The 26,470-nt window shown below is 38.6% G+C and overlaps 1 protein-coding gene across 1 annotated transcript in view; it reads right to left on the reverse strand.

Annotated features, from left to right (window-relative positions):
- Positions 1–269: 269 nt before the first annotated feature.
- LOC139728514 (E3 ubiquitin-protein ligase SHPRH-like) overlaps positions 270–26,470 on the reverse strand; it is a 37,799-nt gene continuing 11,598 nt past the window's right edge. The window contains exons 9-28 of the mRNA XM_071639451.1: positions 25,957–26,080; positions 25,315–25,439; positions 24,641–24,719; positions 23,947–24,110; positions 23,461–23,568; positions 22,493–22,561; positions 21,021–21,233; positions 20,347–20,523; positions 18,852–18,959; positions 17,574–17,704; positions 16,152–16,331; positions 15,018–15,086; positions 13,320–13,548; positions 12,666–12,809; positions 8,991–9,167; positions 7,209–7,511; positions 4,778–4,873; positions 3,369–3,547; positions 2,112–2,192; positions 270–351 (exon numbers count right to left, since the gene is read on the reverse strand). Coding sequence (XP_071495552.1) covers positions 270–351; positions 2,112–2,192; positions 3,369–3,547; positions 4,778–4,873; positions 7,209–7,511; positions 8,991–9,167; positions 12,666–12,809; positions 13,320–13,548; positions 15,018–15,086; positions 16,152–16,331; positions 17,574–17,704; positions 18,852–18,959; positions 20,347–20,523; positions 21,021–21,233; positions 22,493–22,561; positions 23,461–23,568; positions 23,947–24,110; positions 24,641–24,719; positions 25,315–25,439; positions 25,957–26,080 — 2,838 coding nt within the window. The remainder of the gene's footprint in view (positions 352–2,111; positions 2,193–3,368; positions 3,548–4,777; positions 4,874–7,208; positions 7,512–8,990; positions 9,168–12,665; positions 12,810–13,319; positions 13,549–15,017; positions 15,087–16,151; positions 16,332–17,573; positions 17,705–18,851; positions 18,960–20,346; positions 20,524–21,020; positions 21,234–22,492; positions 22,562–23,460; positions 23,569–23,946; positions 24,111–24,640; positions 24,720–25,314; positions 25,440–25,956; positions 26,081–26,470) is intronic.

Below are 26,470 nucleotides of genomic sequence, written 5' to 3' on the forward strand. Positions count from 1 at the left end.
TCTCACAGACGACAGACTTCTGACATTAAGGGAGAATGACGCCCGATGGCAATGATAGCACGAAGAACAGTTTGAAGATATTTACAGGGATTACGAGAGATGCTGCTGAAGGCAAAGCCACCAGCACGACACTTGTGGTCTCTGGATTCTGTATGTTTCCACAATATGGACAATAATACTGATGAGTGTGGATGATGGAATGATGACAGCAATGACGATGAGATGAAAACGGCGACAGAAATGATGGCACTGGAAGTGCTTTCTCCTCATTACGTCTCTGATGCAAAGAGCTTCTCGAGGTCTGAAAGGGTCATGTCCCCTGTGTCTGTCTCGACGGAATTCAGTCCGTCCCTGGAGACACGAGATGGAAGAGAAAACGGCCATACTTTTATAATTTTGATACATCAAACTCTGGGAAACTTCAGGGCATGATGTGAGCTGTAAAACATTAACATGCAAACATTTCTATGGCACATCGCATGTTTAGTTCCACAATTACAGAGAAATATCAAATTATTTGCCAACTTGTTTTCCATAAATACTTCACAACATTTTACAGTGCTGTAAAGAAAAAGTCCAAACGATCATCTATGCCATTGATATGATCAGGTATTTCTTTTTTCCCCACAGAGGAATGGGTGGGAAATATTGTCAATGATAATAAAATGCACTTGAATATCATAGAGATTGACTTTTGAGTGAAGCACACGTATAGACTTGTAACTGCATTTAGTTCGTTATAATCATATAAACAATTTACTTGTAAACAATCAGTTTTTGCTCCTACATTAGAACATTTACTAGCCTACTCATCATCTGAAATAGCTGCACATCTTTTGGTCAGTTCAATATGTACAGACACCCACTTTACCCCGTTGAGCACAGACTGATTTTGCTATAACATGCATTTCCCTTAGACACCTGCCCGAGTATTCTCGGGACTCGTCTTCAACGGTTTAAATATGCAATGATCTACAAGGTGATTTGCTTCAGGATTCAGAGGCATGTATAGCAGACTAATTTCTCCAAGAGGGTGGCCTTAGAAAATCAGATATCAAATGAGGGCCACAAAGAGAGTCTTCAAAATATTTGCATCTGTGAAGAAATATGGCAAACATTATGTGGATGAAAGGAAGAAATTATCAATTCAGAGGGGTGAATATAATTATGTGCTGTGACAAGTTTTGTATCGGCTGCAACCTTACAAATACATTTGTACGGAGGGTGGCAAATTGATATAAAATCTGTCATAGCACAGTTTGTGGATTCTGTTTGATAACATCACCAAACTTTTACTGAGTGTTTCAGTACTCATTCTGCCTTCACTGAATCTGAATACCGTTACACTTGGGGGAAACTTCCCTCTTTACCATTTGACTATATGTGACTCGCCACGACAAAAGGATCTGGAAGTCGCTGACGGCTCTGCCGAGAAAATCGAATTTGAGGTCAGATCATCAAAATTGGTCAAAACCATCGAATCTCTGTTGTTGGCATAATGTTGTAGTCTATCATCTGCCAAAATTTCAAACCTAATGACCAAAGGAAAGGCAAGAAATCATTGTTTTTCTGCACCATAATTTTCCGACTTTCAACGGAACAGAAACGTGTCTTAGGATTTGGATTGAACGCTGCAGATAGACTCTGCCCCTAGCAACGAGGGAGTGATCTTATTGGTCAGTGCATGGCATCCTGGTTACTGATTGGTTGTACGTAGACTGCTAGCACTAAGCTTGAATGAACATCGTGGAGGTTGCTATGAGCAGACCTTCCATTGTCAAGAAGAGGTGGTTATTGTCTTACCTTCCTTTGATCACGATTGCGTCGGAAAGAAAACTTTGAAGGCGATTTTCTCGAAACGCTGACTTCCTAGACCACTCAACATGGTCTCATAAAATCATCTGTATCTCTGCAACCAAGTACTTATATGAGTCATGTTATATATGCAATTAAAGCAGAACAGTAAGGGAATAATGCCATGTCATTTTCAGAAAATTGACTTCCCTCGACTTTCAGATCCTTTGGTTGTAGCGGGTCACATATACATGAACTTGGGGAAAACTTCTCTTTTTACCATTTGACTATACTGATGACTTTCTACTGTGACTTACTTGACGCTGTGGTCCCTGAGGTAGCTGTGGAGTTTTTCTTCGATGGTGTTGTGGACAAGGAAGCGATGGACAAACGTTTGCCTGGAGGGATTTAATATTGGGAAGAAGAAAGGAGCAGTATACTGCATTAACTCTGTTAGTACAATTTATACAAACAGCGACTAATTTGCGTACAATCTCAATGGCACTCTGAGATGATGGAAGGAAGCGTCTATCAGAGTTTAACGAGATCTGCAATGCTCTATGGGAGTGATGGACAACTATCATGATGGATCATACGAAATGTCATTTTCCATACTTCACTGATCTACTGTTCAATATAATGCAGAAACAAAGTACTGAAGGAATGTAAATGAAATACTAAATTTCTCATCCTTTTTAAAAGCATGTTGCTACAGTGTCAAATTTGACATGTTGCACTTGAATAAAATGAAAATATGGTTTGGTTGCATGAACTGATTATTAAATCCTTTAATAATTCATTATCAAGTTTAGTGAATACCAAATTTGCTAATATTCTGATTTCCAATAAAACACAAATAAAATTATATCTATGCATACAAGCAATTACAGTCAATTTCTATCACACATCCACTAGATATTTTAGGTACCATCCCAACACTTGAACACTTTCTAATTTCTCACCAGAAATCCTTGTGCCAGTTTGCTCATTTGCGCTCAATGCATAAACCTCAATATATTATATCTGTTCTAACTTTCTGTCTTACCAACAATAATTTTTTGTTATCCACCATAAGAGGTCCTTATCCAACCCTGACATATATCCTATTTGATAGACTCTCATGCTGCTGTTAGCAATGACAGTCATGCTAGGAGCTGAGAGACAAAGCCAAAATGCAGGGTCTTCATGAGATCAGTGATCATGTTAATTATTCATGTCTAGGAGAAATCCTACCCCATGCACCACTACCCTATGAATGTATTCAGGCACTGGATAGTTAAGTTAGTCAATTTGACCACTGTAATTGCTCAATTTGCCCACTGGCCATCAGTACGAAACATGTATGAATGAGCTCCTTTAGACAGTACTCTGCTGATTGATCACGATTTTTGCTGCCAAAAGGCTTAATTTCACAAATTAAGACAGATCTGCAAGGCCTCTTCTGCTAGGTCTCGGCTCTCGCCGGCAGCTGAACTTGGCTCGCATTACAGACCCTCTGCTTTTCCTCTTGCAATCACTAATTTTGCAAGAGAGTCTTTGACCTAAGACTAGCCCAGTCATGGATACAGACAGACCTGGTTTGCCCGATTCGGTGGACCCGGCCCACCGCCTGAAGCTCACTGGCAGGATTCAGGATGGGTTCCACAAGGTACACGTGGGTGGCCTCGATGATGTTCAGCCCCTTGCTGCCACTGTGGACAGGTAGAAGAAGTGCCGTGATGTCCGGCTCGTGCTTGAATTCCAGGAGAGCCGTCTTTGACGGAAATCAAATGATTGAACAAATGACAACATGAAACACTTCAGGTAGAAAACGAAATTATTGCAATAATCAAAAAGCTTAAAACTCTTGATCCTTGCATGATGGCTTACACAAATACATGCACACTAAATTTTTGAACACACGAGTATCAACTCATGAGTTTGACATTCTGACTTCAAAGTAGGAGCCAGGGAGTGGCCAGAGTTTCTGCACTTAGACCTGCAAGAAGTAGTGGTTAAGCTGTTGCAGCCCCCAACCCCCCTCCCCCTTAAAAAAAGTACATAAATATACATTATCTATAAATCTTTTAAAAATTATTCTGACAGCTACTTTGACTTCTGCATATCCTTTTTTTTTTATTGATTTACTTGCATGTTCAGGAGGTATTTCTTTATTTTATTCAACTGTAGAGTCATATGTGACCTGCTACAACAAAATGGTCTTAAAGTCGCGCACGGTTGAAGCCGTGAAAATCGAGTTTGAAGTCAGAGCATCAAAATTGGTCAAAACTTACGATTTTCTGAATTTGACATATCATTAGAGTATGACATGTCTTCTATCATCTGTCGAAATTTTGAAGCAAAATGATGAAAGGAAAGACCAAAAAATAGCGTTTTTCTGGGCCATGTTTTTTGGCGTTTCAAGGAAGCAGAAACTGGTTCGAACATTTGGATTGAGCGCCACAGATAGGCTCCGCCCCTAACAACGACCAGAGTCATCTCATTGGTCAGTTTTCTGCTTGCGCTAACCGAAGCGTGAAGCTCGCACACTGCCCAGTCGACTGGTGCGTGCTGGCGGGGTGCGCTATGCCCAGCCGCTTCTCCTGGCATCCTGGTCACTGATTGGTCGGTGAGGAGATCGCCGACGATGTGTTTGAATGAGCATTTCGGGAGTTGCTAGGGCTTACCTTCTATTATTCGGAGGTGAATACTGACTTGCGTGTCCCTTGACCGTGATTGCGTCACAAGGAAAACTTTTAGGGCGCTTTTCTCAAAACAGTGATTTCCCAGACGTCTCGACATGATCTCTTTTAAACATCGATATCTCCGCAGCCGATTATTTTTATAAGATGTGTTATATATCAATTTCAAGCAGAAAGATTAGGGAATTGTGTCATGCAATTTTAAAATAATCGACCTCGCCCGACTTTAGGATCATTTTGTTGTAGCGGGTCACATATCTATGACCCAGATATATGATTTTGTAAATTATATTTTCACATACCTGGAAGTGTTTGGAGCTGCTGCCTTTGAAGCAATTCTGGAACTTGATCTTGTTTTGCTTCAGAGCTCTTGATATCAAGTCCAAGACTTCAGTCCACTAATGCAGATATGATAATATCACAAATATATTTATAAAATGTACTTCTTCTCAATGTGTATGCTGATTTAAGAACAACAGAAAAAGTTAAAATCTAACAAACTCACCACAGAGAGTATTCTTAAAGTCAGACACTCACAGAAAATCACAATATGGTGAATTTTTTCACATTTCAGTGACAGAGTGATCCTAGTCATTGACCATTGATTTATGCCAAAATCAATTTTGATTTTTTAACAATGTTTTTTTTTTTTTTTTTTCAATTCAATTCGATTCGTTTATTTCCATTTCAATCACAATAAAAACAACATGAAGCATTCGGTGTTACAGATGAACATAAAAAACACTGACATGTAAAAGAAACCACAACAACAACATCAGAATTACAGTCAAGAATTGTTCCAGATTACAAAAGGCAACAAGTAAAATGGAAAATGGTGTACACACCACATAAAAAGCCAATAAGGCCTGTAGGCGCGCATACACCATTGTTACAAATCATGTAGAATTGGAATCAAAGTTGTTTTCAAAAATCATAAATCAGTTTTATCACAGAAGATACAGAAAAGAACATCACACAAAAAAACAAAAACAAAAAACGAAATGAACATAGAAAGAATTGTTAGATACATCAATGCAATCTTAATAAAAAGATAAAAGATGTCTTTTATACTGCTTCTTCAATAAATTATTATGTTGCTTATCATAATTATCTGGGTTAATTGCATTCCCAAAAACTGGTCCTGTATGACGAAGAGTTTGTTTTAATTTCGTACTAGGACATTTCCATTGATGAACTTTATTGCAGCTCCGTGTGTTATGAGTGTGTATATTTGAATTTAATATGAAGATATTCATGATGTAAAGACAGAGTGTATCTGTGTGGAAGCGTTGCATCAAAGAAATTATTTGAAGTTTATTTATATCGTGCAACTTAAGTGTAATTAATCGTTTAATAACTGAGAAGTGTGAGCTAAATGTGGAGATTTTGTAACATTACGAATTGCTTTCTTTTGTAATTTAAATAACCTATCAAGTCTGGAATTAAAAGTGTTTCCCCATACGACATTACAATATAACAAATGAGGTAATATAAAAGAATTGTAAAGAGGAAATAAAACAAAAGATGGTAATTCAAACTTTAAACAATTTAAAACACCTACAAACTGCGCAACTTTTCTGCATACATTTTCTATGTGTTCACGCCAGTCAATATTTTCATCCAGAATAATACCTAAAAACTGAACTGATTTACATCGAGTTATTGGCTTTCCATATATTTTTATGTCATCTATGAATTGCACATTTCCCTTCTTCTTTTGAAATAACATATAGTTAGTTTTATCTACATTTAATGACAGTTTATTGCACTGAAACCATTGGTGAGCTGTTTGTGCACAGTGTGAATGGTATTGTTTATTTCTATTTATTTATTTCACATCTTTAAAAAGGGTGGCCCAAGTCAGCACTGGCTGGTTTTCATCGGGGCCCTTTAAAAAAACAACACATAAAACATTCCAGAATTACAGTTACTAACAAACAAAGAAAAAAGAAATATATATATATATATATATATATATATATATATATACACATACATTCAATACAATAAAAAATCAAACATATAACGCCTATAGAACAATTTCAAAAACATGTAAATACTACGTTTCTAAATGAACAAAAATGATTGTAATGTGACATGGCTGAAAGGGTTAACTGATCTACTTGTCCCCTTTCATTCACACCCACCTGACATGTTACCTTTTCTTAGGACCTCTTTTTTATCTGATATCTCAGTTATTTTAAAACCAATTTTCATCAAATAAACTTTGAGTTTCTTCTAGAATTGCATGCTCTTTCATACTTTGTATTGAAGGCATAATTTACCATTTGCAGATGAAACAAAAACCCAGCATTAGTACTTCAAAATAGTTCTAAACTGTGAATTAGGGACAGAAAAGACCAATGTAAAAATTTGAACCAGGGTTAGTATAATTGATGTAAGTATTGTTAAACATGTGAATAATAGTTATAATAAAAATGTTTCTAGACTAAACCGTCTACAGTTATGGTTTCATGAGAAAAATGGTGCTATCTCCTTACGTATTTTAGGCTTTATTGCAAAAATTTTACATGTTAAGATGTTTTGTTATACAACTGACCGACACATATGCATCAAATGTGATATCTTGGATATTTTTTAAATCACTGCTTCCAAAGGTAAACAGCACCTTTTTAAAGAGATTTCTCATTATCTCACAAAAAGTTGGAAAGCAGAAGCCTAATCTCAACAAAAACTGTACCATCCCTTTAATCTATATGTAGGCCTACTCACCGTAGAGAAAATTAGAACCTTTGCCCCCGGCTCTTCATCCTGTAGAATTATAAGGGCCCTGACGACTGCCTCTATCTTTGTGGAGTGGTCGCCGACGACACGTATCTCGCGTGCCTCCTCCAGCGGTGGCGGCTGGCTCTCCGGTGGCGGGGAGGTGCTGGCGTAGGTGACCTCGGCGCCCTCGGTTCGCTGCCGGCAAATGGCGCACCGCACAGCGCGCTGGCAACCGGCGACGCGAGAGCGTTTGAGAAGGATCTCCATGCAGTCACTGCAGAAGCTATGACCACACTGCAAGACTGTCCACTGTAACAAAAAGCATATCAATTGAAACTGTTTTTATTCCTTCTCAAAGAAGGTGAATTTCACATCCATTAAGCACAATTTTTCTAGACAAAACGCCTCCTTATCCTCAAACACAAACAATCAAAGCCATCAGTCTACACAATTAAAAAAACTAGAAATGTCGCTAAGGCGACTGCTATGCCTCCGCCATAATGCATGATTCTCCTAATAGGTCTATAGTACATGTGGACAATGTATAATTACATTTTCACAATATTGGCAAAATATTGAAATTACATGTTTGTCACAAATGTGTTGAATGTTCACCTTCCTTTACCTAGGTTTAATTAGATGAATAGGAGAGCATGTATTTGGGGATTCAAGGACTTTAACTTGACTTTGACCCATTCATAAGTGTATGAATACTGTAATTTTCAAGGTATGGAGAAAAAGTGTAATTTCTGTATTGAAAAGTACACTGTTACCATTTTCTTTTGGCCTTTGACCCTAAAATTCATAGGATAATCACTGTCAGGCAGAACATGCATAAATATGTAGTAAGTTTCAAGATAACTTGAGCAACTTCTGAGATATGGAGAAAAAAATTAGTTCAGCACTTTCCCTTGATCTTTGACCTTCTGACCTTTGAGGCAAACACCGCCCCCCCCCCCCAAAAAAAAAAAAAAGAGAGAAAAAGAAAATTTCCAGATAATCTAGGTTATAATGCATACACCAAGTGTAAAAAAAAAAAAAAAAATTGCTGGCATTACATAAATACATGTATGAGGGAAATAGTAAAAATTTGAAGTGTTGCACTTGACCTTTGACCCCTGACCTTTGACCCTATGAACCCTAGATTCTCTAGATAATAACTGCCAGTCAGTACGTGTATATATACTATGTTCCATGAAGATACCTTGAACAATTTCCAAGGTACGGAGAAAAAAAGCGAAGTTTTAATATTTTAACTTGACCTTTTGACCTTTGACCTTTGACCTCATGACCCAAAACTTTCACCAGAGAATCTTAATTGGGTAATACATGTATACACTAAGTTTCAAGAAAATATCTTCAGGCATTGCATAGATATGGAGGAAATAGTGAAATTTTACGTATTTGACCTTGACCTTTTGACCTTTGACCTTGACCATGTGCACCCAAAAGTTGATAGGCACAACTTCACCCCCTAATACACATACATGCCAAGTTTCATTAGGATACCTTAAAAGGTTTTGGCAGTTACCCTGTCCACAAAATTTATTACGGACGGACGGAAGGACGGACGGAAGGACGGACGGACGGACGGACGGACGGACGGACGGATGGAAGGACGGACGGACGGACGGACGGACGGACGGACAACCCGAAAACATAATGCCTCCGGCACCACTTCGTGGCAGAGGCATAAAAAACAAATTAAAGACACCAAAACAGCCATGTGCTAGAAATATCTAATATTAGATCTCTTAGAACCATGTTGCAGAGCAGAACTTCTCTCACCTCCACCCCAAGAGGGCGCACACACACTGGGCAGGGCTCGGGGTTGTGGCCGTCCTTCACGTTGTCGTACTGCGCCCGGCACAGGTTCTGGAGGTAGACCAGCTGGCCCAGCTTGCGACGGAGGTCGTTCTGGGCCACGATGCGGTCATTCATGAACTTGTAGCGCTGCTGGTCAACCTATAAATGTAATGACAGAGACTGCCGTGAGAGAGCAAAACAATGTACATGTACATACAGTATCTACATGCTACCTCTTTTCAAGTACACTCAGCAAAAAAAGAAAGTAAACACTTTTTCCAGCACATATCTTTAATAGAAGATTTTGATCAAAATCATTGTGTCACATACGATAGTAAAGATTTTTAAATTGGCTATCAACCTGGTAGGTTAATACAAAGGAAAATGTCATGCATGAGTGAACACAGTGACATTTGTCATTCAAGACACAAAAGTAAAAATTGCAAAAATTTATAGTTTTGTCGTTCATTTGCAAACGCCCTTCAAGATAGCAATGATAACAAAATACCAATTTAACACAATGAGAGACATGAATGTAATAGCAAAAATAAGTTTTTGTCTCATTGTATCTCTTTATATCCTCAAACACAAACAAAATGGGGAAACTAAAGAGGAAAATAAGTGTTTGATGTCGAATCTAACTTCAAAAACTTCACAGGGAGTAAGCCGCAAAGGTGATAAAATGGGCAGACTTTCTTTATTTCATTCTTTTGATTTAGGAATTTAAGAATTCATTAGACAAATTCAAGAATCAAACATCATTTTCAAAGTTCTTAATTTGATATAACATTTGAAATTTCTACCATTTTTGTTAAGTTGCCTCTTTTATGCCATTTGAATTTAGATTTGACAGAAGATTCTTATCTTATCTCTATAATTTTTTCGCCTTTCTTTATCTTTGCGGACTACAAAGTCATTATAGAGATCATAAGATGATTTTTTAAACTTGATTTGTATTTTTTGTTGTTTTGAATTGTCTTTTGTTGTCATTGTCACATGGAAGAGCACATACACATGAATGACAACTTGTCCATTTTTGCAATTTTTACTTTTGTGCTTTGGAAGAGAAAAACGAATGTGTTCACTCATGCGTAAAGTTTGTCTTTTTATTGACCTACCAGGTTGATAGCCAATTAAATTATCTTTGACATGGTATGTAAAGCATGACTATTTAGCTTAATTTTCTATGAGAAATATGAACTTGAAAAAGTGTTTACTTTCTTTTTTTGCTGAGTGTATATGTGACCCTGCACCTCAAAACAAACAAAAAGTCGCCAGACATGAATTTTTAGTTAAGACCATATTCTGAAAGAGCAGACTTTAAGCTTTAAAATGATGTATAACTCAAATCAAATGGACTTTCCTAACCTATCTAAATATTGGAAAGAAAGCACAAACTCAGGAAAAGTGTGAACTGAGAAAAGAGGCTCTGAAGTACAGTGTCTATTCAAGCGCTTAATCTTTACCAAACCGTGCTGGTTGTGCGATGAATGGGACAAAAAACAGGAAGTAAACCACCAGAGTAACAACAATGAAGGGATTATCAGATTAAACTGAAATTAAGCATGCCTCATTAACACATTTTGTCTATAATTAATGCCAACTTTCAAAGCAGTTGCACTATCCTTTCAAAAGTTATTAGAGTTGAAAGTGAAGAGTGTGGACAAGGTTTTTCAGAAGTGAAAAAGGGATTCTAAAGACACACCTAATCACATTATTCTACCAAAAATGTTATGATATACTGCTAAAAAAAACACACTTTCCTGCCCGTTTTATGATACCAAATTTTAGCATAATGTAAAAGAAGACCCGCTCTTTCAGAAAATATGAAAAAGTCAAGTTCGGCTAGGTTGACCCATTTCACTTGTTTTCAGTCCTCACGCAAAATCAGTGTGTGCGACTTTATGTTCGTTTTGAGGTGCACTGTCACATATTGAGTTTAAAATTTGGCAAATGTATAGCTCTTTTCACATTTTTTTTTAATACTTCATATCTCACCCTAAAAGGACCAACAGTATCAATAGCATACCGAATGCAAATTGACTTCACTAGACCCCCTATTTTTTAAACAATTTGCATAAATCAAAACAAATGTTTTTTTTACCGCATGGAACCTAACCAAGCCATTAAAGGGGAAAACAATGTATTTAAGTCTCAATAATGGCGCACGTACATGTCATTCTGTGGGCTGGCACAGCTGTGCAGCCTACCACTGCGCAAACATGGGGATGGCAAAACAACATATTGCATGTAATACATTGTATATGACTCTGTCATTTTTTCTAAATTTTTGACATACATTGTTTTGCCATCTCACGGGAGAAGAATCCAAAAGATTTTTAATAAACACAGATAGACTGAAAGTGTATAATGATGTAATCTATAAATTGAATGAAGAACAGCCTATGCTGAAATGTACGAGGAGACAATGATAATTCATTTATAGCACACCAATATTTTTCTCCTTCTGCTGAAAATGCTGGCTTAGATGGCTTTCACAAGAGCTTGTGATTACAAGCAGTTTTGTTGATCTTTAAAGTGGGAGGAAGGGGTGCGTGGATGTTGTCATGTTTTTCTCACACATGATTGAGGGATATACTCAATAATGTATTGTATGTACTGCACCCACACAATATTATGCTCCAGCTGTAGTCCCACCTATACAGCTACAATGCAAGTTTAATAAATCAAGAAATTTTCCATTTTAGGATAGCAGCTTTTATGGCAGATACATGGCACAGTCTAATCTTTAAGCATAACCTGTATAACTTTTTATTATTACTTTTGTATTTGTGTTATTCTCATCTGTATCAAGTTTGCTTGATGAGAATAACACTTGATTTCATATGACTGTCGGAAGGCTTGTGCAGTCAGACAAAACAGACAAGATTTCAAAGACAATGTTCCTTGCTGGGGATGGCATAGGGTAATTATTTTACCTCAGACTTACTGCCAGATATTTTGGTATCTGACGTAATACTGTCATGGGAGGTATACTTCGTAAAGTGAAGATTTACAATAATTTGGTGCCTTTGCCACCAATCATGATGAGATAACTGAATCATATATACATACAAAATACTCATATTTTGGCAGTTATGATTACAATGAATTCCATGGAAATTGACACAGTGTGAAAAGTGAAGCATGCAAAGTGTCAATCTATACTGATAAAACTTTGATGGAACTTGGAGGGACTTGTGTGACAGAATGTTACAACCTTAACCTGGTGATGAGGAGTGGCGGATCCAGGGGGGAGCACATCGGGCGCGCCCTCCCCCTTTATTTATTTATTTTTGGCTAAAACAAAAGAAATAAAAAGGAAAAATGGGGGGGTGCGTACCCCCTCCCCCCCTTTAATTTCATAAAGGCACCCCATCTTTACGGAATTCCTGGATCCGCCCCTGGTGAGGACAAGTCCCGACTATGGTCGGGCAGTTGTCTATGGGAAATGAGTGTTGATGCAAAATGAGACCGTCCTCAATGGGGTAAAGCTAAACTCAATGAAATATCTTGACATTCAGTTAACAGCAAACCATTAAAGTTCGACATATGTTTTGTAATAGGGGTTAACCCATCACCTCCCATCTGTTGCATTTTCCAATGGACATCATGCATGTCATGTCCAGCTCCTGGAAGCAAAGGGGTTAAACCTACCTCCAGCGGCTCGATGATGTAGGGCTGAGAGGCCGGGTCAGTTTCCTCGCCGGGCAGCTTGACCCGCAGCCTGAGCATGGCCATCTCCAGCTCATCCATGGCAGCGACACGGTCCCGCATGGCACCCCAGTAGGCTCGCAGGGGCTGGGCGATATATTGCACGGAGAGAAACATATCAAAATATATTCCCATTGTTTCATTTCGTGTATTTCTACATTCAAGCAATGATCATCACAATTCCACTATCATTAGATACACAAATTTATTGTGGGGGAAAAAAGAGTTTAGTAGGCTCTTTTTTTCTGCTCCTTTCTTGGATTAAAGAATACATGTATAACGTAAAACAAAGAAACAATTAGGGTATATGGTTGTATGTGTACAATGAACTGAGTATAAAATGATATAATATTATATACCAAGTGTCTTATCCTTGTGGTCTTAATTGCTCAGCCTCAACAGCCCTTTACCTGATGCTACAATGATGCAACTTCTACACCAAGAGCCATCTTCCTGATGTCTAGGGATCAAAAGATTATCTAGTACATATGTATGTGATTAACATTTGACATAAGGATAATAAACATTTGATACACTAGTTAGCAACATAAACAATCATCACATCGCCATGGCAACCTCGTTCAACATCCAGCCCACCTTGAACTCCTTCCTCTGCTGTTCCAACATCTCCAGGAAAATAGTGCCCTCGTCCAGGATTGTCCTGTCAGCGTGGCACTGCCTAATGAAGCCGTAGAGGATGCGCAGGGCCTTTTCCGTCTCGCTGGCCGCCCACGTGCCGTGGGGGCCGGCCGTGAGGGCGTTGACCGTTTCTTCCTCATCCTCCGTGGGCTCCGCTGGACCAGCCGCATTCTGGAGATCCAGGTTTCTTCAAACAAAATCAGCAATGTTCATGTTTTGGAATACTCTGTTCTTCTATGAATACCTCCACTTTTTAACATTTTGTATAAGTGGATTTTGTGCAATTACGCATCTGCTACGTACATGTATTTTGTATTCATTGTATCAACTATGGTCCACTTTTGACACAATCCTGGAAAGGAAGCCAAATTTCCCTATTCAGAAATGGCAGAAAAGCAATACTTGCGGTTGAATTGTATTGGAACAAGCTAAAACAGCATGATAAGATTTGGATCTACCTTGGGAGCAAATGTAGAAATCACAGCAGATTCTACATCCCAAAAGACCAAAATATGATAGCAAATGGTTCACCAGACTTGAATTGGATATCATTTTACATTCATCACTACATGCTTTCTTGAAAGCAACTCATTTGCGTGTGTGCAAGATTACAATGTAGTTTAAAATTTTGGATACACTTTCTGTGTGGAAAACAGCCATCAAACAATAGGTGGCGAATACAGCTCTATTTTATTGGCATAATATTTTCCGGATCAGCAGAAGCAAGACAATTTTGCAGGTGGATGAAATCATGATTAGGAAGGTGAACATGCTACCACTACTTGCATGAGCTCAGCATACTGGTGCGCATGTCCACACAGTGGGAAAAGCATCTGTGTGCAACTGCCGCATGCCTACATGTATGTTGCGTGTGTGTAATTGCTCCCATACTCAGTACTCATGTTCACAGAGGGCAATATTTGGGCGGGATGTTAAATTTGCAAAGTTTTTTTTTTACCTTTTTTTTCCAAGAAAAAAGCAATCATGGAAATAAAATCCAAACGAAATATTCAACATCTTCTATTTTTAACCCGTTCCTTACGGGAACCTGGTTTACCAGGTTCCCGTGGGAGCAACTGATATACGGGAACCTGGTTTACCACGTTCCCAAAATGAAAACAAGGGTGCCTGCTTCAGTGGCCTAAATTCATGTTTCTTTGTGTTAAAATGCTCAGAAAAGTGGGTTTGATAAAAAGATCAGAGTTTATTCTATCAGGATTTGTTCTCCTGCCGTTTAAAAAAAGAGGGGTTTTACAGTATTATGTACCTTTTCCTGATTTAGTTTTTTGCTTGTTCTGCTGTAAACTCGTACGAACATGTACATAATGATCAAGGCTGAGATTAGTTAGAAATGCGGGTTCGCTGACCCCAGGCACCTCATTCAGGTACCTGGTTTTGTGTAGAACAAAAGATTCTGAGAGCTCATCAGTGCACGCTCTATTCATACCTCGCACCCGATCGATATTTCCATTGTTCACGGGCACATGTAGTTGACCATAGAAAGGGGGACACAATGAACCGCTTGACTGCCTTCACACAGCTGGATTAACAACCTGTGTGCCTCTCTGTCGACGAGCGAAAAGAATCTCGTTTGGGGGCATTAAAGGCACTCAGAGAATTGCGGAAGGAACGGGTTAAGAGTAATCTATTCCTCACCTGACATCAAAGGAGAATAGCTTCATCTCGTAGCTCTGCAACTGGTCAGCCACTTTGCAGAAGGCACAGCTGTAAGAGGATCAAAAGATTCACAGCCACAGAACATGTGTCATTTGTAGAACCTGTTTCATAAAGAGTTATGACTGATTTTACACTCAATTTATTGAGCGTAACTCAGCAAATTGAGCACAAGATCAGTACTGCCCGTAAGTCTGTTTCATATTATAAAGCTACTTGATTTAAAGCATAACATTAATAGCATATTGAGCATAAATTTTTTGAACTGCATCAATCATAACGCCAATCTTATGATCTATCTTTATTTAACAGGCCCTATTAGAAAATAATGGTCATATTAATCCAAACCTGCATTTATCTCCACAAAATCATTATTTTTCAAAGTCACATTGAAATTAAAGAATGAACAAAACAATGATGTCCCTTCCTTATTATTTTATACCTTTAGGCTCACAGATGATGGTCAATGAAAATGCAAGCATTTGAGAAACTCAATAAAATCAGACACTTTTCAGGAGTGGTACAAATAGGGAAATGGTCGGTATCAATCTGTATCATACTTGTGCTACAAACAATCCATAAACCATCTCAGGTATGAACATTTTTCAACCTCTGCAGACCAAACAAACAAACAAACAAACAAACAAACACTGAGATGTACTATAAAATATATAGATTTTGTATGAAAATTTCAAACATTAAACATGATAATCATTTAGCATGCTCGATCAAACTTCAGAAAATACATTTCCTTTATCCAAATTAAATGCAGAGTGGACTGGATGAGTTAAAAAAAAAGAGCATCCAAACATACTGTAAAACACGATATTCTCGCGGCATGAAATTTTGGCGAGTTGCCTTGAACATTAAATGTGTATAGTGTAGACAAGAACTTTCATGTGCATTTTAATTTCGCGAATCTTGGCTTTTGCAAAATTCGTGAAATTAAAATGCACGCGAACATTCCTTGTTTTACAGTAGTTGAATTGGTAGAAACATACTAGTTCGCAACTCTGACTTTGCATTTTCAATGAGATTGTGAAGAAGTAGAGAGCAAGAACTCAGAATACATTGCACAGAAAAAAAACCAGCAACAACAGTTGGTCTGCATCTCACGTGTGCTTCTCTCGCCCCTTGAACGGCCGGAGGTGGCAGTCGGTTGCCTCTGCCAGCAGAGACCCGCTGTCCAGCCTGCTCCTCAGGTCGACCACGCCCTTCCACGCTGCCTCGTACAGCTCGGCGAGCTCCCCAAGCTCAGAGACCAGTATGTACTGGAACCCACGGACATCCCGGAACCTGAGGCAGGAGAAAATTAAACAGAAGGCAAGGACATAATTCTTGGGTTAAGGACTACATTCCCTGCTGCAATATTCCACAGCAGCTTCATAAGGTCTGTGATATCGACCATTGAGAAAATCATTCAAATAGCTTTAAGGTTATCAAAAAACAAACAAACAAACAAACAAAATACAATCTGTTTCACAGCCACCTGTACATTTTTGGATGAGGAAAGAGAATTTACATTCAGTGGAAATTGGCTTGCTCTAGACTTTCAAAAAGAAAATACAGCAAAACAACATGTGTGATAAGTTCTATATTCTGCGAATGAAATGAAATTGGGAGCTTAGCAGACTAAACTATGCCTAAATCTCTTTCAAACATATATCATATAAAAAGGTTAAAGGTAATAAATCCCTTCTGGAAATGTCACAGAATTTTGCATGGTTTAAGAACAATGTCTCCCAACATTGTGTATCAAGTCTTAAAATAATATACCTCAGAGTTTTTTTAACAGAAATTTAAAATTGAATTAAACCATGCCACTCGAGAATACATGTGTGCTTCCCATTTGTACGAGTATAACAGAATTTTTTTTGGGTCTGAATAAATTCACTGGACATAAATTGTTTCTCCCCCAATAATGAAAGGAGTTTTTTCCTCTTTTATCATTCTGAGGATAGGTCTGAATCACCTACCTCTACAATATCCCAGCTAGTGAAGGAAATCTAATTTTCATGTTCACAAAAGGACAAACACACTTTAAACAGTGTTGAGAAAATTTGCTTAAGCTCAGAGTTCAATTAATATAAATTTGTAGTGGTTGTTTCTATCTTTCCTTGTAACGTTAGTACAAAAAAATACCCATAGTTCTCCACCTATTCGTTCAAAAAAAGTGATTTGATATTAAAGAAGAGAGGATTGCAGTAACATCATAGGATTATGAATGTAATCATTACAGGGACTGTTGCTTGGCAAAAAAAAAGACCCTAGTAAACAGGAGAGTGAAGGAGGGAAGCCACACAGGGAGTGTAAGGAAGGCAAACATTGGCAGTCAAAGGGCAGCAGTGAGCTGGAAGTTGAGGTTGCACTAATGGCGATGGGAGAATAATTATAAAAGACAGGACAGCTGAACGGAAGAACAGAGTGAGAATAAGGAAAGGGTCAGAAGTCGGTGGGAGGAGAAAGATGAAGCACAGATGCATTGCATCCTTGGTTTGACCTCATTTCAGTAACAACGGTGTTTTTCGGCAGACTCACTTGTCGACCAGGCCCATGGCTTCGCTCTTCGCTTCCATGTCAGTCTTGAGCTTGTCCACCAGGTCAGCCCCAAGGCCCTGCATCACCACCCACTGGATGCCATCCAGGTACCACGGAGGTCCCGAAGGAATCTTACAGTGTGAAAGCAAAAAACAACACACATACAGAAACAAACCACACTTTTTCTATTTTTAATGTTTACTTCAAGTGGGCTATGGTACATCCAGGGTAGCCCCTTCAGTGTTGCCACTGTTCTACCAGAGGGCCCTGCCATTATTATCACCCTAGCGTTGCCAGGTACCCATTTATACACCTGGGTCGAGAGGGGCATCGTGAGTAAAATCATCTTGTCCAAGGACATAAAGCACTGGGCGGCAATCAAACTCGTGTCCTCCAATTGGGAGTCAGGAGTCTAATCCACTATGCCACAGCATCTGCACTAACTGATCATTAGAGATAGGATCAAATTGAACTTGTATCTTAACCCGTTCCTGGTTGGTAATCCACCTGTGTGAAAGCAGTCAAGCGATGCATGCATCACCTCCCCATGGTCAACTACAAATATCGATCGCGTGCGATGTATGAATAGAGCATGCACTAATGGGCTCACAGACTCTTTTGTTCTACACAAATCAGGCACCAGAATGCGATGACTGGGGTCAGTGAACACAGATATCTACTGTGATCAGCTTTGATCGCTAATGTACATTTTAATACGAGTTTTGTAGCAGAGCAAGGGCAAACTAAATTAGAACAAAGGTAAAAAATACTGTGATATACAAATTCTTCCAACAGAAAGAGAACAAGTGCTGGTAGAATAAAATCTAACCTTTTTATCAAACCCATATTTGGGGACTTTATAACACAAAGAATCATGAATTCAGGCCACGAAAGCAGGCACTCTTGTCTCCATCTTGGGAACCTGGTATACCAGGTTCCCATATATCAGTTGCTCCCACGGAAACCTGGTATACCAGGTTCCTGTAAGGAACGGGTTAAAGTCATTTTACATGACAGACATTTTTGTTATCTGATCGTTGCTTTGAATATTCATCTTATCCCATTGTAAAACAAAAGAGCTTTCTCACGGTAATAATACTTATGGTTCATTTTTTAGTTGTCAAGAAAAATATAATAATATACAGAAATCATCAGTGATACTAACAGAGGACACTAGAAAGAGCAGGCATTTTCATTCTACTCTACAAAAAAGAGACAGAAGGATGTAAAATTTTTAAAAAAAAGTTAAGTTCATCACCAAATTGTAATGTAATTTACCTTTTTCTTCAACTCCTTGACCTTGTCAGTGAGTGGCTGGAGGGACTGTAAACTGCTGATAACAAGGTTCTCTGACCTGATCAAGTACTCCTGTCGAAAAGACTCCATCTGAACGACAGAGGAAGGCAGACGTAAATGCATTTAAAATTGTGTCCCCATGGAAACCTTTGCTCTTATTTTCATACAAAATTTTAACTACCTGAATGGAACTCTGGAATCATTAAAAAGCTGAGTAGTGTCACTGGTAATACATACACTGGGTTTTACATCAGGTTTTATGATACATCATGCAAGTGTCATACAGTAGGGCATACATTTTCACCCAACGATAATTACATCCCTATGTAAACCAATCATTTGCCATCATCATCTGCCTTGTGTATATACAGTCTTATAGACAGATATCCTGCAAACAAAGATGAGTGAGATTTATGAAGTAAATATAATGCTTGTATGGATTAAAACTTGTGAAAGTGGTCCAAGGATCACTCTTAAAGGGGCATAGTCCCGGTAGTGTAGAGGGCGCTGTTGATGATACTGCCGATCACCGTCAGCATTGATACGAAGATTCCCGAAGTTGAGCTGTCATCAAGAGTAAAGTGCGTAGGTGTTGCTAAGTAACATTGCCTTCGTTGTCTTCTCTGCGCATCGCGCAGTCTGTAGTAATGCCAGGGTGCGTGCATATGTGCTTGTTATTATGACATCACAAAAGAAGTTTGCTAAAGCTGTCATCCCCCTCAGCCGAATCATGAGCCGAACTGTGATCGGACCACTGACTACAGTGGATCGGACTTCTTCGGACTCGGGAAAGTGGGCCAAAGCGTAAGCACTAAAGAGGAGTCGATAGCATAGGTCTCTATAGGAAACTTGCGCCGTGCGCCCGAGTACGCATTTGACTAAAACACCGGTACCATGCACCTTTAACATTCAAAACATTCTTGTGGCAAATGTATGACAGAAGGGAATGGCAAAGTCACACACAATTACGGTTTAACTCAACTCAGAGGGGTCCTCAAACCTGCAACCTTTTAAGTGTGAGGTACACCATTGACAGCTGCCTTGTTACTCTTCAGAAATCCCTATTACTGGACAAAAAGTAAGCGTGTCTAATACTGCTACACGTATAAATACTAGTTTTGTATCTTAAAGTGCATAGTTTATTAAAATAGCTGATTGGCACAGATGAATAGAGATTGCCCAATTCCCTTTGCACCCGTTGAGGACAAATTATACTTGGGCAAGTGTCTTTTTATGTGATATGCATGTTGTAGCAAAATCAGCCTGTTCTCAACAGGTAAAACAATTTCTAGAAGTTGCTACAGCAGGATAAAGCATAGCTGTCCTTTATCAATGAGTTAATTAGCCCGTTGATCATGAGGACAGACATATTTTGCTACAACACACATTTCCCTTTTCTTAGACACCTGCCCGAGTATGCTTGGGACTCATCCTCAACGTATTATAGAAAAGTCGGGGGGAGGGGGGAATCACTCACCTTTCTCGGGAGGTCATCGTCCTCTGGCATTGGTTCAACGACCTCTGGCCTGTCCCGTTGGATGGCTCGCATGTTGTGGATGGCGTGCATCAGCTGCAGCTTGTCCGTTCTGATGTGGGCCTTGTTCTCCTCGGCAGACTTCAAGACTTCACGGTAGAGCTTGACGGCTTCAGCAATCTGTAAAAGAAATGGGGGTGGAGGGGGCACTGTTCCCTTTAAGGAGGAGTGTAATGCTGTGTGGTTCTAAGTTTATTGAAATCACAGTATTCATAGCCCAATAACCATAGTTTAACACTCATCCTTGTGTTTATGATTGATCATGCAGATAGATAATAGTAGGCCTACAGCTTATGTCATGACAGATTTATATAAACACAAAATAGATAAATATTTGCTGCTCCGCAAAAACCACAGCAATAATACCAAGCTCATAACATCAGCTTTTACAGGCACAGGGTATCAGGGATATTTAAATGAGTGCCATGGACAGGGTAGCCCTAGTATTAGCATTAGGTGAATAACAGAACTCCCCTGCTTGTTTTTCAGATATGAAATAACAGAAAGTATAATAATCAGATGCACTGTATGTTTGTACATTGTATCTAGGTTGACATTTGTGACATTGTAGAATATGCCGCAAGATGGACAAAGACCGTGCTCTGGCACAGACTTACTTCATCCCTGATGCAGTGGATGGCGGCCAGACCGTTGAGGGCGCACACCAGCTGCCGGTGTGCCCCGTCGCTCTCCACCTCCGCCTTGCCGATCATGTTGGTCAGCAGGTCCCTCATGCTCAGGTGCCTCTTCTTCTGCATGGCGGTGAATTCGCCCCGCACCACGTGGGGGTGGCAACAGGCCTGGCGCAGCCGGAGCAGAGGGCTCAGCAACTGGTGTCACACACCCCCATATCAGGATGGAAGGGTCCAAAGACAATGAGGGAGGACAAAGTGAGCGGAGACATCATCATTTTTTTTTGGGGGGGGGGGGGGTGGAGGAGCAGCAAAACAGAAAGAAAAGGGGATGATTGAAGATGTATATGTGTTTTGTCTCATTGTAAACAAATGACGTGCATTTAAATCTCATTCAAATATGCAAAAGTTACATTGTACTTTACTTTGTTTATATGCAATTGTCATATTGTATACTTTCCTTGGAAATGAAATGAAAATGAAATGAAATGAAATGAAATATGAAACTGAATATAAGAATATATGACTGACGCACTAAAATCGGTGATACAGTACAAAGGCAGAATATTGCTTCTAGCATGGTCATCATCGCGATATGAACATATGAATATATATATATCTTAAAGGGATCGCACAGTTCTGGTTAAGACATAATTTCAGGTTTCTAACATTTTTTGGTGAGATAATGAGAAACCTCTTATAAAATATGAAAGAGCATGTAATTCTATGAGGAATTCGACGTTTATTTGATGACAATTGGTTTTGGAATGGCTGAGATATCCAAAAAAGAGCGATTCTAATAAAGTGTGGGACCCACACTTTATTACGATCGCTTTGTTTTACTTTGTTTTTGGATGTTTCAGGTATTCCAAACCCGATTTTCATCAAATAAACTTTGAATTCCTCTTAAACTGGTATGCTCTGTACTATATAATAAGTGTTTTCTTGGTATCTTGCAAAAAGTTAAAAGCCCAATTCTCATCTCCACCAATACTGTACTACCCCTTTAATAGTCTCCTGCAGGTATTATCATCCCCCTCTTTACGTCCTTTGATTCTTGAAAAGTAACTGAACAACTTTTGTCTAACCATTCCATAAGCTTCATGATAGAGTGTGCCACACACACTATTTTTTTCTCTTCTCCTGGAGTGATCAATATGCATGGTGCTATTAAAAAGTATATGTATCTTGTGTATAAAAAATAGCTCTGTCTCTATGGAATCTTGCCTTTCTGGTTATACCTGGTCATTTTAGACATGTCCAGTTACACTAACTCTATGAGTTGTAAAGGTACAATGTCTGTGATGCAATTTACTCTCACTGTTTTGGAAAAAGATGATGTACAGCATAAACATCAACAAACTGTTACCCTGTGAAATGTGTCACTGTTTGAAAAGCACAAAAGTTGTCATTTGCGATGCCTCCAATGTAAGAGCTTCCACATGACTTTGACTCACCCTCTGTAGTGACTTGCGGTCCAGTGTTGATAACTTGGTGTCTGGGAGGACGCTAGTTTTGTGAGAGTACTGCAAGAAGAAGACAGAGTGTTAAAGATAAGGAGAAAGAGAAGGAGACAAAGAGAAAGATAGAATGTGTGCACCAAATATAAAACATTTAAATATTTAAAAGTAGTGAAAGTGCTCGTTCACAACAGAACTTGCACACAGATTCAGATAAAACATACAGACAGGTGGAATAAAAAAAGACAATTTTCATTTTGAGTCAAATGCATCTCTATAACTTTGATCAAATAACAAGAACTATTAAAAGACCTAGTAAGATTTATGCAGCATCAGGCACCGCTCTGATAATTAACGTTCTCCTAATAAACATCTCCAAAGGAACATACACATGCTATTTCAGCGAGTAACTTGGACTGCAAAGAAAGTCTTGGTTACTTTTCATATCATGATAATTATCATCATACATGCAAAAGTGTTTGTTTCACAGCTGAAACCAAAGTCTACAACAGCAAAGAAACACTCTTGTTACAACCGTTCATAATCTATCATCAACAATCATGTAAGTTTCATCTTGCTACATATCATTCACTGCTTGCCCACTTACATTGTATGTGCATTTTGGTACTCTTTTCCTGTACTAAAACATCATAAATTGTTATATTCAAATAATCCAGGCAATATAGGGGACCAATTTTGACAGGCATAAAACATCATTCATATAACAAAGTCTGATGATTACATCAGAATTTTTTTTCAACACAACAAGATATATTTTAAATTCATGAAATTCTTCCATCAAGGTGTTTTCATTGCAACTGATTGACAAATTGCCCCGTCGATGTAGGGCAATTTGTCAATCAGTTGCAACAATATATCTTTTCCATTCCCTATTTCTCATATCTTGATTGACTCCCTTGCGAAAAATGAGACAAAAAGTGTGAACAAACACAACAAAATCTTACAGTGGTGAAGTTTGTGGAGCATTCCTCATGTTTGCGTTTGTAGAAGTGCGACTCGATGGCAGAGAAGTTCAGCCAGTGTATGATCTCCTTCTGCGGCGGAATAGCAATCTGACAAAATGAACGGAAAAGAAAGATAATCAGAGGATTTGAGACGGAACTTTGACCAAAATAAAATTTATGAAACATATCTGAAGCTTTGTTTTACAGTTTACCCTTTTCACAATTTTGTTCGTCTTAAATATCGTAGGTTGTAATAAATGAAATTCTTTACGCCTAGTACGGTAATTCTTATCGCCAAGCATAACAAAGTGCAGTTGCCTAGGTAACAACATCAACCCATACATAAAATCATTTTTTATTGTGGCTGTAATCTACAGTTCTTGTAACTCAAGAGGGTGGGGAAGAGGAGGGGGAAGAAGAAGTAAGGAAAAATTATGGATAAACACCACCAACACAACAACAACAAAAAATCAAATATACGGCTACCTGTTCCAAGACATCTCTCTTGGCAGTTCGCCAAAATATCTTGCACAGGGCCTTCTGGAGGGGCTCTCTGTTGCCTCGACTGTAGGGGGCGCTAAGCAGCTTGTCCCACCAGTGTTTGACCCAGAAGGGCTCAACTCCAAGGAACAGAAAGAGACCATACAGATCTGAAGAGTAGATAGGAGAACAAGGCATGCTTGTGTACACAAGAGGTCATACGTCACTCATTCGCACATGACCTTGAGGTAGTTGTTTGAATCATTTTTGATTTGTCTAAAGAAATGTAAGAATTTGTTTTTTTCTGTCCGATAATGACAAGCATTTCCATACAATAACATAAATCACAGGCAACAAGTCACAAATACAAATAATAAAGAAAGTGAATAAAGCTTCAAACAGAAAGACTCCTAAGAATGAGATAAAAGTTTATTCAATCAAATCAGTATTTAGGCAAATATTGCAAAATGTGGTAAAGCATATAACGTTCTTACATTACATTAAAACATCACTAAATCTTACAAATCTGTACCAATACATCATCATTACACATCACATAAATGGTTAAAGAGCAAATAAAAGCACTGAATTGGCATTGAACAACATCTATCAATACAAGGAGAAATAATAATATCATGTGCTTCAACATGTGGTAATGGCTTTACATCGCCACGTGCAATGCACGATGTTTGATGCTCACCATCGAGACTTTTTTGAATGGGAGTACCCGTCACGCACCATCGATTCTTGGCGGAGAGCTTAAGTGCCATTTCAGCCGACTAGACATGCAAAGAAACAAAGTAAAATGTAATTTCTTTTTTTTTTATGGGGGGGGGGGGGATCCAGCTGATTTCCTACAAGATAAAGTTAGAGCTTGAATGACTTCCAACGTAGAAGTGTAACTTAATATAGACAGACAAAATAGTAACAGATACAAAAGCACAGCATCCTATAATCACAAAGTAATGATTGTACCATGGCAGTGCTAGCATACTTGTAACAGTTCACCCTGCCTGTGCTTTGGATCGGCTGATATTGGAGTGAAAGAGAGGGTAAACTGCTCTTACATAGCATTTTTCTTTGACATTGATTACCAGCACATGAACAGTGGAAATATTCGACCTAATTTTATGAAAAAGAAAAAAGATGCCGTTTGAATCAGAGATATATGGATTTCTCTTCTTTTTTTAATATCATTCTTACTTTAAACTGGCACATTACTTTTGTTTGAAATATATTTCACCATTCCTGAAAAGTATGCTTCACAGCAAGTGAATGCAGTCTACACTGTTACTCTAATGGGCATTACACTGTCAAATAAGTTTTTATGGTTACTGGTTTAGCTATAGTAATTATGGTGAATGGTTTGGTCACCTTGGCTGTTGGACACTCAATCATCTGAGCCTCATCCAAACAGACCCGCCACCACTCCACACAGGGTAAGGGGCTGGGTGTGGTCATGTAACGCTTGGCGTGGCGCAGATTACGACCCTCAATCCCTAAATGAACCATAACAACAAACAACATCATCACCTTGACCAAAATTGTCCCAGAAAAGAATTAGGTAAAAACATGCAAACCACATTGTTGAATGTGCATGTTAAAGAAATGTCTCTTTCCATTCAACATGTATGTGATGTGGCCACATATGGTACTAAATTCAAAATTTGCAAATGGCACACCTATGGAAAAATTCTTCAGCAAAGGCTGAAAGAGAGGACAATTCTTTTTAATTCCTTTTCAGGAGTCAGTCGCCCATGATATCAACAACCACTGCTTAAATGCCATCGTCTTCTTTAAACACAAAAGGGTGACTGCAGGAATATTCGACAATGATACAGAAGATGCACAAAAAAAAAAATTAAGGCCTGTGGCATCTTACACTGGGCGAGACTTGTTTGCGGCAACATCCTCACCATCATCATCATCACCATCATCTGCATAAAATTTATTTGAAGGTAGCTTTGACTTCAGGGAAATGGATGCTTCATAAGATGAAGTTGGTTGAGTCATTACCTGGATGAGGCATGTTAGCATAGACCAGCTCGTTTTGCAGCGTGTTGTACGTGGTGATCACAATGTCATGCCCAGCCAGAGTCTTGGGTTGGATGTACTTGTCTTTCTTGACGCCCTGGTAGACCTGCAGATGTTGTTGACATGGCAACAATTTACAAATCATGCACAGATATTACACATGTCCCATTTGAGAAAATGGATATTTCTTGACAATTTGTTGATTTTTTAAAGAAAATTCACTCCTGCTTAGTCTCTCTACTACCTGGTCTGTTATTTTGAGTAGTCAAAACAGAAGATACATTTTCATATCAAAACTTTCTTTAATTTCAAATTGTAAATTATCATTCTGTTTAAAAAGGAAATAAGCAAATGTACACAGTAAATACCACAACATGAAATACAATTGGAGTCCTGTGGCATGGTTAATGTTTGACTAACTGAAGGTTGCTAATAAATTGATTATTTTACGTTTCCACCCAAAAGTCCACACATTTTGGCTACTACAGGTTGTAGG

The sequence above is a fragment of the Diadema antillarum genome, unplaced genomic scaffold (genome assembly GCF_040938485.1).
Source record: "Diadema antillarum isolate AM-2024a unplaced genomic scaffold, OU_Dant_1.0 seq00000182_RagTag, whole genome shotgun sequence".
Classification (NCBI taxonomy): Eukaryota; Metazoa; Echinodermata; class Echinoidea; order Diadematoida; family Diadematidae; genus Diadema; species Diadema antillarum.